Raw genomic sequence first — 14,573 nt, forward strand, 5'->3', positions numbered from 1 at the left:
CTTGGGCTTGGCCGGCGCGAAGTCCTGAGTTTAACCCATTAGATTTTTCTGTTTGTGGTTATTTAAAATCATTAGTGTACGATCAAACGGTAGATACCCGAGATGAGTTGATAAATAAAATTAAGAATGCCGCCGAATGATTTCGAAATGAAAATATGTTTTTTAAAATTAGACGATCCCTCAATAAACGCATTTCAAAATGTATTGAAGTTAACGGGGGCCATTTTGAGCAATTTCTGTAGAAAATGAATGTTTTATTGTTAGTGATTAAGATAAAAAGATCCTACGGTTAAAAAATGATGTTTAGTAAATATTTTTTCACTTAGATACTTATTGTGGCTTATTTTTTGTAAATACTGCATTTTGCGGTGTAATCGCAAATACCTCGAAAACAGCGGCTTGTTTGGCCATCGACTAAGAATACCCTAAGAATAACTTTTTTGTACCAAATTAATAGGCGATTAGACTCAACCAGTTTAGAAGTCAGAATACCGGGTGACCAGTGGTAAGTGGTTTTTTCTACAAGTTGATCAAAATCTGATGATAGATTTGGATTTCTCATGCTCAAAAATTCATGTATACCAAATTTCGTTAAAATGCCGCTCCAAGTGAAATAACGAAAAACTGAAATTAAAATGTAACTTTAACGCCCTGTATGTCGGCAACCGTTAACTTTTGGACTAAGGTAAGTTGTATTAAATCATCATATTTTCACCCCAGGAATCCACTATTTTGTTTTGTGCCATTACTTTTGGGACACCCTGTATGTATTGTTTCTTTGCTCTTCATTATTGCTATATTTAGTTGAGTTGTAAATTTTGTTAATTCTTCGCTTTATTATTGGTTCAGAAAATTTTTCTGTAAAGTAATATTTTTCTGATTTTTAAAAAATTTTCTTGTCTGTAATTTGGATGTGATAATTTTATAGCTCTATCTATAAGTGCAGTTATTACGTTTTTTGTATATTTTTGGGGTGCATATGAATTATAGTTTAAATATCTTCCTGACCAAACTTCTTCACCTTCACCTGAATTATCATAATTTACTGTTATGTCTAAAAAGCATAGCATTTTTTAGACATAACAGTTAGACAGTTGACAAATTATCAAAAAACAAAGAATCCAAGCAATGATACAAATAAAAATTCATGCAAAAGCAGTAAATTTCAGATCAGATACCGACAACCTTAGCAACATTTACCAAACCCTAATAAAGCCATAAATATGGAACACCAGGTACACTAGTAAAAATTAACACTATTTCTGCTTATCTCAATACATGCATACCACTCTCGCAAATGTAGAAAATAAATCAGACAAACTCAAGGTTTTCAAGAAGGCAAAGGACGTTGATTTTTACCAATCATGAGGTAAGTTTTTCCGGTGTTTTGCTCTCCAAAAGGAATAATTTTTTCCCTCAAAAACTGATGAATGTTTTAAAACTTTGTAAATTATAATTTTTATACAACATGTTTTAATTGTAAACTGGTGCTTGTAGCTTGCGTAAGTTTTAAGTCTGATGATGGCGCTGTTGTCTCGCCGAAACGTAATGAAATAAACGATGTTTCAAAATTTTTACTTCACACTGCCTGAGACCCAGGAAAGACAAGAATATCATAACTGTAGGTATTACCAACATACAGGCTCCTATAGCCCCTTAAAAGGAATTACGCCAATTTTCAATCACCCTGTATAGGCATTAGTTGAGTGCTAATGAGGTAGTTTCACTAATTTTGCTGAACGTTTACGAGCAATTTTTTAAAACATTTGGAATATTCATGTTCGGTATACATTTTTTTCATCTAGAGAAGAATCTTTGGCCTTTAGCCCATCCTAAGCTTTGTCTGCTCAACTTTTAGTAGCCTGTCTTTCTGTTCCAGATTCTAAGTGGTTTATACTCATATTTTCTCTATAAAACCTTTGCATCCAAACTGCAAAAGTGGGACTTGGGAACGTAAAGTAGGGATAACAAGTAGTTAATTAATAAGGAGATTTATGAATGCGATAGCTTTCTTGTTATCTGATTTTTACCTGATTGTAAAATTTCAAAGTTTTGTAGTATAATTTTAAAAACTTTTTACAGCTGTACAACTGTTCTATAAATACATGGATAATGTATATTTTTAACGAACTCCTGTTAATTTAAAAAACACTGTTGCCGCTTCGCATTTTCTTTACGGTTTATATAGTTCTAAGACACTACATCTCACATAAACAGGTTTATGATACCCAAACTATTTTAGATTTTTCTAGACGAATTGTAACAAAATTTTCACTAAAAACTAAAGATTGTTTAAAATTTGGTTTAGCAAATAACATTTCAGTCCCCCGTTTTTATTTACATCTAAATATACATCGACCCCAGAAGCAATATTTTATTTTATTTAAAATTCAGGGCACTATTTTTTTGGAAAAAAGCTCGGACCCGATAATTTTCATTTCAAAATTTGATTTTCCTCCCAAACAGCACAGCTACGTACTTAGTACGTTTTAAGTACGTATATCCTGTACGAAATGTACGTAACGTACACGTACCAAATAGGGCATGTTACGTACATAGTACGTAAAATGTCCAATGAAAAACGCATCATTGTACATCGTACGTACAGTATGATACGTACATCCAGTAACATATATACGACGTACATGTACGTCTACCGTACATACATATATACCGCGTACTTTTTTATGTTGAAGCACTACAATGTATCGAAAAGAAGTTATCCTAACATTTCTTTGTTGGAATACTTGTTTTCGATATATTTAAGTGTTTTAAGATAAAAAAAGCACGGTATTTTACGGTATATTACGTAATCATAATTGCTTCCTTAATGAGTAGGTACTAAATAAATATGACACGACTTAGGGTGTTTGGGCGGAAAATATACGTAGCCAGTAGGAGATTTTCTCCTGAAACATATAATTGTTGGATTCCATTATCTAATCGAGTCATGAGCAACTTAAACACGATTTGCAGATGATTTTTCAATCGTCTTAATAAACTTCTCAAGATTTCTAGACGCTCTCTTATAGTGCTTACTAACTCTGCTACTCAGTCTGATTAATAACAAAATATGGAAATACTTCCTCTAAAAGAAAAGTTGACAATGAGCTGGAGCTGAGTGAAAAAGTTTTTGCCGGAAACATGAGAAATATTAAGTTTAAAATGAGGTTATGAAGTTTCCGTTATATGATTATTATTGTGGCCAGTGCGATTTTTATTTGTTCATAGTAAGTTAAAGTTTATTTATTAAATTTATATTTTATTTATTAGTTATATTAACTATATAACGAACTGTAAGTTTTTATTTAAAACGAACGATAACTTAATCGCTCAAAGATTTAATTTTAACACATTTTTGCATATCTGTATATGTTATGTACATGTACATTTACAGTTGAAATCAATATATGTACTGAAAAATCAGTGCATTTGGCAAACCTGTTGATTGTGTGAAACACAAATGTCTATCTCACTCTCTTACAGATAGACTTCTAAAATATACGGTTTTTTAGGTACCTAAGCTGACGTAAAAACTTAAAATATACGTACTAAGTACGTAAAGTGCTGTCTGGGCTTGTGCTAAATTTATCTATAGGGCGGTTTAAAATAAGATACGACCATCAACTTATTTTTTCAAATGAAACCACCTTACGATGTAAGTAACTAACGGCTTATGACAAAAAAAATTGTTGCTTTGGCTTTTAATCAAAAAATCAATCCAAGATGGGGCCATTTCAAAATACCGTACAATCTCACTAACTATTGAAATTGAACTATTGAAACCCAGAGGGTGCCGGATTATTGAAATGTTCGGATTACTGGATGATGGTAAAAGAGAAAGTGAAATAGTTCCTGGTAAAAGAGAAACGGTTGCTTCTGAAACTCTATCGTTCCCCTAATAACTAAATAAATCTTTCGCGCTTTAGTTTGGTGAGGGCTACTTTGAAGATAGGTATAAGACGTGCTTATGGGCGTTACTGTGAGAGGGTTGAGGGTGATATATCTGTGAATCCTGAGGAATTTTGGAAGCTGATCAATTCCAGGAGATCTTATGGCACGAGTGCGGACACTGTTATGGATGGGGACGCTTCCTACTCCGATCCCTGGGACATTCTGAATGATTTTGCTACATATTTTCGGAGATCCATCGCCTCTTCTGAATTTAATGCTGGTGATGTTTGTGCGAAACAAAACGATCTGCTCGTGGAAATCGTGAATCTCAAGTCCTTATTATTGCTTACTTATTGCTGTTGTCGATGTTAATGCCATTTTATATGTGGACGACATGAACATATTCTGTAGTGTACCCTCTCTTGATGACTGTCTTCGTCTTCAGCGGTTTCTTGATGATATAACTGCATAGTCTGGTAGGATGCCACTTACCCTTAATGTGACCAAATGTAGCGTCACGTCTTACTCCTTGAAACGTGATATGATCGAATATACAGGGTTATTCACGATATACGGCACGGACGTTTGCGGCTAGCCAGTTTGTTTTTTGCAAAGTATTATTTGATGAATCCACAGACGCCTATCGGGTGCACATTTAAAAAATATTTTTGTAATGTACAGAGTGTCCTAAAAGCCCTAAAAATATCAAAGTGTGTGTTGTTGTGTTTTTCTCAATGAAATAGCGTATATATTATTGCATTTTTGGATTCTCTGAGCAAAATAAGTGTTTGTTTTAATAAGATTTATAATGTCTAAATCTAAAGGTTCGTGGCAAAGCTGAATTTTATAAGGATAAAAGTGGTGCTTTTTGATAATTCTGGAAATACTTGATTGACTAATGATAGTACTATTGGATATTAGATTTTGACTAACATTGGGATTTTCGATAACTGAACCATTTACCGTGAAAACAATTTCTTCATCTTCAGTGACAGATTTCCTTGTAATGGGTTTTTTATAATTGACACTCCCACTTTCCTCAAATTGGTGTAATAAGCGCTTAAAAACTGTTGGCTTAGGATGATTTCTTTCAGGAAACGTTTGAGCATAAACTCGAGAAGCCAACAAACTATTTTTATGACATTCTCCAAGGGTGAAAATCATGTCAATACGCTCTTCTCTTGGATAATTCTTCATTTTCACTTAGCAACACAATAATAATATTAAAATAACGACCAACACGTCTACAATTACAAAAAACAATACCACTCTAGCTACCAAAAAGGGACTTTGCAGTCTAAACTGACAAATAAAATAAATGATTTGACATGTGTAAATGGCATAGATAACTTAGATACATTGGAACCTTAAATTAAACAACACCAAATGGTGCACAGAACAACTATTTGACGTATTTTATAAAAAGGCAAAAACTTAGCTATTAACATCTTAATACCATTAGATAGGTAATTAAAAATTGCATTTCCTGGTAAGTTAAAAAAATATGGGGTTGTATTTAAATTAATCAAGTTAGAGGTACTTAAAGTTCTTATTTGATTAGTTTAAATTTGTGGACATCCTATGGTAAGTTTATTATCATTGGGATATAAAATATTATATCTTGTTACACTTCACTATAAATTACCCTTACATAACTTAAATATTTATAAAGTATTTGACACGTGAAAATTAGATTAAATTTTGATTAAATTCGTATTATTTAAAATACCTTAAGATTTAGGTATTATAAACCTTATTAAAACAGACACTTATTTTGTTCAGCGAATCCAAAAATGCAATAATATTGTACCGTGGATGGCCGAGTATTAAACTCTTTCTTCTGCTTCCAACTTTTATTCCACTCGGTACAACTTTATCTACGGAACAGGAACAAACTAACTTCAAAGTTACCGTCAACTTCACTAACAATAACAATAACACAAGGAAAACACGCGTTTCCGACTCGCGGGTTTAACCTTCTTCTGCACCTGGTCGCTCCTGTCACTTCACTCACTCCCGTCTGGTTCGTGGCTTATATAGTTTTCTCCAGGTATTCCAGATAGTTCTAGAAATCTCCAGAACAGGTGCGAAACTTCCCGCTTGTCAGTGTCATATTTGACAGTAAATGGGGCCCAAATGGGGCTCCCATTTACTGAAATACCATGAATTTCGATCCCCCATTCCAAACGAGAGTACCCCAGGCCATTTCCGTTACAATATATAGGACATTCCATTTAAAAAAATGCAACTTTAATACCTTTAGAGCTTTTGGGACACCCCGTGCATTACAAAAATATTTTTAAAATGTGCGCTCGGTAGGAGTCGGACAATTCATAAAACTCAATCGGTTTAGCCGCAAACTTCCGTGCCGTATAGCGTGAATAACCCTGTATATATAAGATTGGTGTCTCCCCATTTTCTAGAGTCACAACATGTGTGGATTTCGGTTTTCTTTTTGACCAGAAATTGTCACGATAAGCGATGAGTCTGCTTGGATTTGTTATCGTTTTGTTAGAGACTTTACTTCCACTCGTACGCTGAAAATCCTGTTTAATAGCTTGGTTAGACCCAAGGTTGAATATGCATCTATCGTATGGTCTCCATTCGTGGCTAACACAGACGTTTCATAAAATACTTAAGTTACCGTACACATGGGATTTACTGACCTATTGGATAATATCATTCTAAACTTCTTGGAAATCATTTGTTCGCATCTCTACAGGATCGACGTACACTGGTTGAACTTGCGGGGTTTGATTTTTGGCTCCATGAATTGTCCGATCATATTTAGTGAACTTAGTGAAATTACGTTCCTTGTTTCCTGAATGACCTCAAGACCGAGTAGAACCGACGTTTCAAAGTTTTCACCCCTTCTAAGAATCATGAGATCTTCTAATGAATTCGGGGACACTGAGGATATCTGCTTTTCTGGGGGAGACTGGACTATAGTACACCAGATGTGTATGTTTCAAAATATTATAATTTTGTTGAAATATTCAATATATTATACGTGGTCGTATTATTGTTATATGGTCTCACTCTGTAAGTGGCTTACAGCTGTCGAGGAGACCTTAAATAAATAAATTGAACAGAAAACATCATAATAAATAAAATAAATAATTGTCTGCCGGTTAGTGATCCTTTTAGACCGCATGTTTTATTGTAACTGAAACATATCTCAAAATTAACATGTAAATACATACACAGTTTTAAAATAGGTACTCTTAATTGAGGTCTGCTTTTGTGCAACTTACAGTCCTGGCTTAAAACCTTTTCTCGCATGTTTCGAAGAATTATAATATCTTCGGCAGACATGCCGTTTTATTCTGCCCATGTTATGAATGGTATTGAAAGAATAAAATGTTTTATCTGGTTTAACTTTTACAGTTGTAGCAGCTGATGCCCCCAATGGTTGTAGAAGGGTTTCCCCTTCATGTACTGCTTCACATATTCCTTTATCTGTGGTAATTTGCTCGGTTTTTTCGATCTTTTTAAACCAAAAATTTCAGTTTTCTTCACTTTTTCCACTTCAGATTTTGCAACGAATCGGCAATAGGTAGATTATCTTCAGGGTCCCTTTGTTGTCTTTCTTCTGTTTCTGATACAGCGTTTATTGTAGGCCATGACTTTCTCCATGAAGATGAAGCGAGAGAGAATACAACATCCTTCAAATTCAATTCATTAAAGCTCTGCATTATGTCACCATCCTGAGATATAATATGGATCAGCATTTATTTTTATACAAGGACTTTATTTTTGGGATAACATTTTGATACATCGGCTGCATTAAAAGTGTGCAATTTGGTGATAGAAAGATGGTTTGGATATTCCTATCACTTGATTTCATTCTTGGTCATTTGGGTGGCCTGGAACATTGTCAAGTACGAGTAAAAGTTTTATAGGCAAGTTGGATCGTTTCATAGACTTCTTGACTTCTGGGACAAAGTCTTTATGAAATAATCCCCTAAATACCTCTCTCGTGAACCAACTTTTAAATTGGTTCTTGGAGCAGACTGGCAGATTAATGTTCTTGCAAGCCCTGAGATTTTTAGCTTTACCAATCACTAACAAGTCCAGTTTGTGCGTTCCAGTAGCATCTGAATTCGGAATTTTGGAAATCTTTACTCACTTCACAACCGAAGTGACACGAATTCGCTAATGTTTTATTGAGCAACAGTCTCCAGAACAGAAAACTCACGTCTGCATTATTGATTTGGTCAGGAAAAAGACCAGGTTCCTCTATTTTGTCTTTAAAATGCTGGATAAATGGCTGTAATGCAGATTTGGTGCTTGATAATTTTTCACACGATATGGTTAACAGACGGATAACTAATCGCTTTTTGAATTTTTCCAGCTATCCATCGCTGGCACGAAAATCATATTTATCGGTAATTTTTTAATTAAATTCGATTATTTTTGCTTGCGGAAACTGCCAGATTACTGGACGCATCTGTCTATTGAAGTGCCGGATTAGTGAGATTATACTGAAATGCTTAATAACAAAGTTGAAATTCGATTTTCAACTGTTAATCACTTCTAGAAATTTGCGAGAAAAAATTTTAAATTTTTCTCCCGTACTCTCCAAGTGAGCCCCTATAACCCCTTAAAAGGAATTACGCAAATTTTGAATCACCCTGTATATTATATGTTATTGCTACCGAAAACCAAAACAGTTCATGTTAATTGATTTAAAACGCTCTTTCAGTTTCAACGGAAAAAGTTCGTAAAAAACATATTTTTACCTGTTCTACTATCACACATCCACTCTCTGCAGCACTGACCAGTAACGTCTACCAATCGCGGGTGCTGACATTCTCTAGGCGATATGTGTTCTTGAGGACATAAAGAGGAACAACCATATGTGCCATTCTGGAAAGAAATATAATGCATTCCATTTTGGTTATATCCTTCCCAGCAGTCCAAATTTATCTCATTTTATTTTTATTAAATGGAGGTAGTGATTCCATGCAAACGATTATGGTGGTTTATTTTCTACATTTTTAAGTAGGATTCATAAATATCACACTTTGTGATTTGCTCAAACAGGGAAGACGCGATGAGTTATAACTCATTAGCGCACAGAGCGCCAACAACTCAAAACCGCAACTCAACACAGTATCAGTTGACGATTAAGTTATTTATCTACCCCTTTTGTAGCCCTCATGGATACTAAAGCGTATTATTTAATGCAATTTGTAGATCTCCGGATGACGACTTAACTGTCGAACGCACTTAGCAAAAATTTGTTTGAAAGCTTGAAAATAAATCACACTACAAAAAAGTACACACATCATTACAAACAAATCGATTCATGTATTTCACACAGTGTGTACACACCTCTTACTATTATTATTATATAAGACAGTTATTATCCTAATAAAAAGATTATGCATATACAGATATCCCTAACCCACGCTACTTAACCCCAACAAGTCTAATAGCAGACCCCCCCTNTGATTCCCGACATCTCGAATCTCCTGGAAAGCACCTAAACTCTCAAACTCTTCCAAATTTAAAACCAATCGCCACAAACCACTACTTTTCTCGTCCTCTTACTTTTTTTATTTCTTTTCTTTCGTTCGTTCATACTACTACTCTTCGCTCTTAGTCCCACAAACCCCGAAACCCGCACCCCTAACCCACCAAGGCTCTTGCAGGCTTGCAGTAAAGGCAAAAAGCTTTGAATGGCTATGTCTGTTTAAAACATCAAGTCACGGTAGTTGAATCACCTAAAGTCTTAGTCGGAAAGCACGGGAGATCACTTCGCTCACTGCCATCGCTTTTGATAATGTCCACCGCCGTTGTCGACGAAACGTCAGAAAGAAATTCCCATGGACCACGGCTCCAAACCCCGAAAAACATTTCTGAATGTGATTTGACCGGCCGTAAAAGCATTCACAGTTTGATTTATATAAACATTTACCAAATCCCAATAATGCCATGAGTATAGAACACCCAGTACACTAGTGAAAAATTAAAACTATTTCCGCTTATCTCAGTACATACACACCATTCTCGCAAATGTAGACAATAATTCGAACAAATTTAAGGTTTCAAGACAGCAAAGACCTAAATGAATCTAATGTTTCCCAATTACGAGGTAAGTTTTTCAAATGTTTTGCAAGCTGTGGTTTTGCTCTCCCAAAAAGAATGCTTTTTTTACTCAAGAACTAATGAAAACGTTAAGCTTTATAAATTAAACTTTTCGTACAACATCTTGTAATCGTAAATTGGTGTTTGCAGTTTGTATGAATTTTAAATCTGATGATGGCGTTGTTGTCTCGCCGAAACGTTGTGCAATAAACGATATAATTTATCTTTATTTCACACTTTGACTGAAACCCAGGAAGGAAAAGAATATAATAGTCAACAATCAATTGGGAAACGTCAATGAGTATCTTGGACAACAAGTACAATTAGGAAAAGGAAATAAAGATGCTGAAAGAGAACGAAGAAACATAAAAAGATCCCTCAACGAATACGCACAAAAGGGTTCGATTAGTGTATATTGCCAGTATTAAGGTATGGAGCACAGATGTGGACCCTTACAAAAATGAAAAAACAACGCACAATGATGGGTATTTCTATAAGAGATAGGAAGACAAGCGAATACATAAAACAACATACACAAGTCAAGGATGGACTAGAAATGGTAACAAAGATGAAACGGGACTTTGCGGGACATGTGGCAAGGAGAGGTGACGAAAGATGAGTGAGAGAACACCAAAATAATACAATGCAGACCAGGGATGGGAGGAAGATCATGAGGTGGAACGAATACAAGATGGTACCATGACATCAAGCGAACTGCACGACTAAAATGGATGGAAATTGCTAAAAACAGCGCGACAACAGGAAGTCGCTTAGGGAATCCTCTGTTTAAGTATGGACGCAAGAGGGTTGCAAAAAAGATAGCAGCTTGTTCATTTCATTTAGCCTGTACATCGTTGGTAAGTCTACAAATCTGGAATAAAGCCGATCAAACTCAACAATATTTAAAGCCTTGTGTATGAGTACGGTCTCCAGAATGACCTCAGCAATCATGTTCTGTTATGGCAACTTTAATTTTCTTTGTCTTCAAATGTGAAACGTATTAGGTTTGGAAGGACATAATCTAAAAAAACTCACCACAAATGACTGCAGCCTTAACGCTGACATGTTTGCCAAGAAATATCTGGATGAATCCGTGATTTTTCAGAATAATTAATCCAATGGTCATTTCAAGGAGAAATGTTGCCTAAGTTGAAGCAAATTTTACAATGTTTATTTGCGTCATTTTTTTTCGGGCTTTATTTAAGCTTTGAAATGAATGACGCCAATTTTGAGTAACCACATACAATTTTCTGCCTGAGGAACATGAGAAAAAACTCACTTGATTAGAAAATTTCTGGAAGTTTCCTGACTGAAAAGTTTCATTGACCGTTGGTATAAATAGATAGATTTAAAAAAAAGATTCTACAAAAAACCACAAATTTCTCAAGCTTGCCCAGAATGTAACTCGAAAGAGCAACCCTAAGGCTTTTAACGAGGAAAACCTCAATTCCAAATCAAATTCATTCCTGGGTATCAGTCATTTATTGTCCCTATTTATCAATCAAAATACGTTTCGGTGTATTTTTCCACCATTATCAGTTTTTCTGAAATAAGATTAAAGATAGTTAAAAAGATTTGTCATTAATTTAAAAAACAACCACAGTTCGTCAACAGCCTCATCATATCACACATTAAATACATTACAATTGCAATACTTTGAAACATTCTAAAATTAATTAGGCCTAACAGGTGATTAGTCAGGACAATCAAATTTGGGAAGAGACTAGAATTCTTCGTTCAGATACTTAAATATTTTTACTTACACGTGTAGCGTTGTTGCTGCTTTAAGCCTTGGAATGCATTTGGAGTATTAATTTTGTCCATTATCGGACACAAAGCGAATAAAATACTCTTTATATTGATTTCTTTTACTTTCAGCTATTTTTCTTTGCATTCTGAGGATATTATTTTTGGTTTGCAAAATTCTTCATAACACATAACATCACTCGAAATGGAAAATCGCCTGCTTTGAGTTGGGAAAACTCACTTGAATAGGAAATTTCTAGAAGTTTCCAGGAAGTTTTTAGTTACTAAGGAGACGAGATTGGCCGTTGGTATAGATAGACGAGTTTAAAAAAAAATGTCAAGGAAAAACTGAAAATTTCGCAAGCCTTCCCGTTATATCACTCAAAAAAGAGAATCTGATGCTTTATATGGGAAAAACCTCACATTAACAGGAAATTTCTGAAACTTTTCGGGATTTTTTTAGATAATAAATCGAAGCGATCGGTAGTTGGATAACACGGATTTTTCAAAAATTTTCAGGTACTAAGGGAAAGCGATTTGCCGTTGGTATAGATAGATGAGTTTTAAAAAAATGTCACGGAAAAACCTAAACTTTCTCAAGCCGGCCCAGAATATCACTCAAAAGAGAGAATCTGCTGCTTTATATGAGGAAAACCTCATTTTAACAGGAAATTTCTGGGACTTTTCAGGATTTTTTGAGATACTGAATCGAAGCGATTGGTGGTTGCACAACGTGGATTTTTCAAAAATTTGCCAAGAAAAAACCAAAAACGCGTAAATGCGGCCTATAACATCACTCGAAAGAGAAAACCGACTGCTTTAAATAAGAAAAACTCACTTGAAAAGGAAATAGCTGGGAGCTTCCAGGATGGTTTCAGTTGAGTTTCCGTTTTTTTCACGAACTGAAAAAATCAGACGACGGTCACGAAGCGTGCTCAGAAGCTCAAAGAAATTAGAGACAGGACAGTTAATATGGTATGGCCTCGGGATTATAATTGGAGAAAAGAAATGCCGCAAAAGAACCCTAAAGTACACACACCAAACAGCGGTAGAAGCTGTCGCAACCCTGCAGATAACAATGATAATGCTTCAACTCACTTGGCAAGTACACTGCGTTCTGCAGTCCAGATTAAACGTCTCTCCATGGTCATAGGTTCTGTTGTAAACGATGCATGGGACTCCGGATGACTCTGCAATAGTTTAGAATGACATGATTTTTTGACTGAAATATTTTCAGTACCTTACCTGTGCATGTTCCTTCGGAGTCCCCATTCTTAAATTTACAAATTAGTTCCTTTTGCAAATCGCAAGGACTTTCCTGGCTACAGGGCTCTCCGAGCTGCATTAGACAATGACTGCAATCTGTGCATTCTCCTTCAGTTCGAGGACAGCTGCATGGATTTGGACAAGGATAAATTGTTTCGTCCTAGAAATGCAGATAAATTTTTAGGGTTTTGTTAGCCAGAATCATATAGGTACGGAAAGGAAAGGAAATAAAGCGTCCATAACGTTTTAATGAAGTGTTTAGTCGGAAATTTATGTCGATCAATATTTCCGTGTACGTTTTTGGAGCTAACTTACAAAATTGGTTCAATTGGGGCAAAGTTACGCAATCCAGAGTTAACCAAAATGTGCTTTGAAAGTTTCAAAAATGCTGTTATTTCCGGATTATAAATTTACATAAGATAAACCTAAACTTTGAGAAACCAGTAAATCAAGCGAATTTTAGGCGTTGCTCGAAGGGTTCCCTCTCCACTTTCAAGCACAAATCTCCGTATCTTCTTAAATTTTGTATTGATCTTAAATCGTCTCTTCTTCTAATTTTGGTCCAAGGTTGCGATAATCTTCCGTCGTAGGTCATTAATATCGGCGGGTACATATTTATAAATGAGGTTTTTTATAATTCCCCATAAATAATAATCTAAAGGGGAAAGATCTGGTGATCGTGCCGGCCATTGCATGTGCCCATTGTAGGAAATGACTCGCCGAGAAATATTGCAGATAAATAATCAGCCCCTCTTCTAGCATTATGTGGTGGAGCACCATCTTGCTGGATCCAAAGGATTTCCAAGGGGCGGATAGAAATGTTGTCATCGATCTAATCGGTAAGGCAGGTCTTTAAAAAGTGCAAATACCCATCTGTGTTCAACTTGTCTTCGTAAATTTATGGGCCAATGATCGTATGGCGCCAAGTCATCGGACCCATGTCGTCCTTAGTGTGGATTTTCAATAGACCAGACATGTTCATTGTAACGATTGAACATGCATTAGTTTGTCAAGTTCCACTGGTCTGCGAATGTGATATTCAGCCAAAAAATGGGGCTTTTGCTCCAACTGTGTCATTATATTTCTACCCTCCTAGACATTCCTAAACCACCTTTTTTAAAAGTTTGTCAATAGAGACAATGGAGCCAAGTCTGTTTTAAACACTAAATATTTCAGATAGCTCCCCAAAATATTTCGAGCTGTGTAATTTTTCATCCAGATTCTATTCACATTTCATTTGCTTTCGATGAAAATAAACCGCGATGATTAACAACAGCCCAAGCTGTCGAATATTGTGCCGTTTTATTGGCCAAACCACCATAAATCATGCGAGGAAGCGCAAAACAATTTCGAACAAACTGGAATCCGGTTTTTCGGTTGGGCGTACTATTAACATCTGCAGTTTATAATCTCATGATAATTTATTGACAGTAAGATTCACAATTTTTTTTCTAGAGGAGATGTATTCGATGGTACAATATTTACACTTTTCGTATATTTGTGTACAGACAAGGTGATTCAAAACTGCCGTCATTCCGTCCAATTTGGGCTGATGCCTCGAAAATATTAGCTAG

The 14,573-nt window shown here is 35.4% G+C and overlaps 1 protein-coding gene and 1 long non-coding RNA gene across 4 annotated transcripts in view; one reads left to right on the top strand and one right to left on the bottom strand.

Annotated features, from left to right (window-relative positions):
- LOC109537653 (CCN family member 2) overlaps positions 1 to 14,573 on the bottom strand; it is a 125,581-nt gene that overhangs the window by 17,584 nt on the left and 93,424 nt on the right. For all 3 annotated transcript variants that reach the window (XM_048669722.1, XM_048669723.1, XM_048669721.1), the window contains exons 4-6: positions 12,979 to 13,159; positions 12,832 to 12,923; positions 8,637 to 8,763 (exon numbers count right to left, since the gene is read on the bottom strand). In XM_048669722.1, the coding sequence (XP_048525679.1) occupies positions 8,637 to 8,763; positions 12,832 to 12,923; positions 12,979 to 13,159 (400 nt within the window). The remainder of the gene's footprint in view (positions 1 to 8,636; positions 8,764 to 12,831; positions 12,924 to 12,978; positions 13,160 to 14,573) is intronic.
- On the top strand, positions 1,334 to 2,126 carry LOC125505617. Its single transcript, XR_007282279.1, has 2 exons — positions 1,334 to 1,369; positions 1,880 to 2,126. It is a non-coding gene; the product is annotated as an uncharacterized LOC125505617 (long non-coding RNA).

The sequence above is a fragment of the Dendroctonus ponderosae genome, unplaced genomic scaffold, assembly GCF_020466585.1.
Source record: "Dendroctonus ponderosae isolate FM_Combo_2020 unplaced genomic scaffold, Dpon_F_20191213v2 Dpon_F_20191213_9, whole genome shotgun sequence".
Classification (NCBI taxonomy): domain Eukaryota; kingdom Metazoa; phylum Arthropoda; class Insecta; order Coleoptera; family Curculionidae; genus Dendroctonus; species Dendroctonus ponderosae.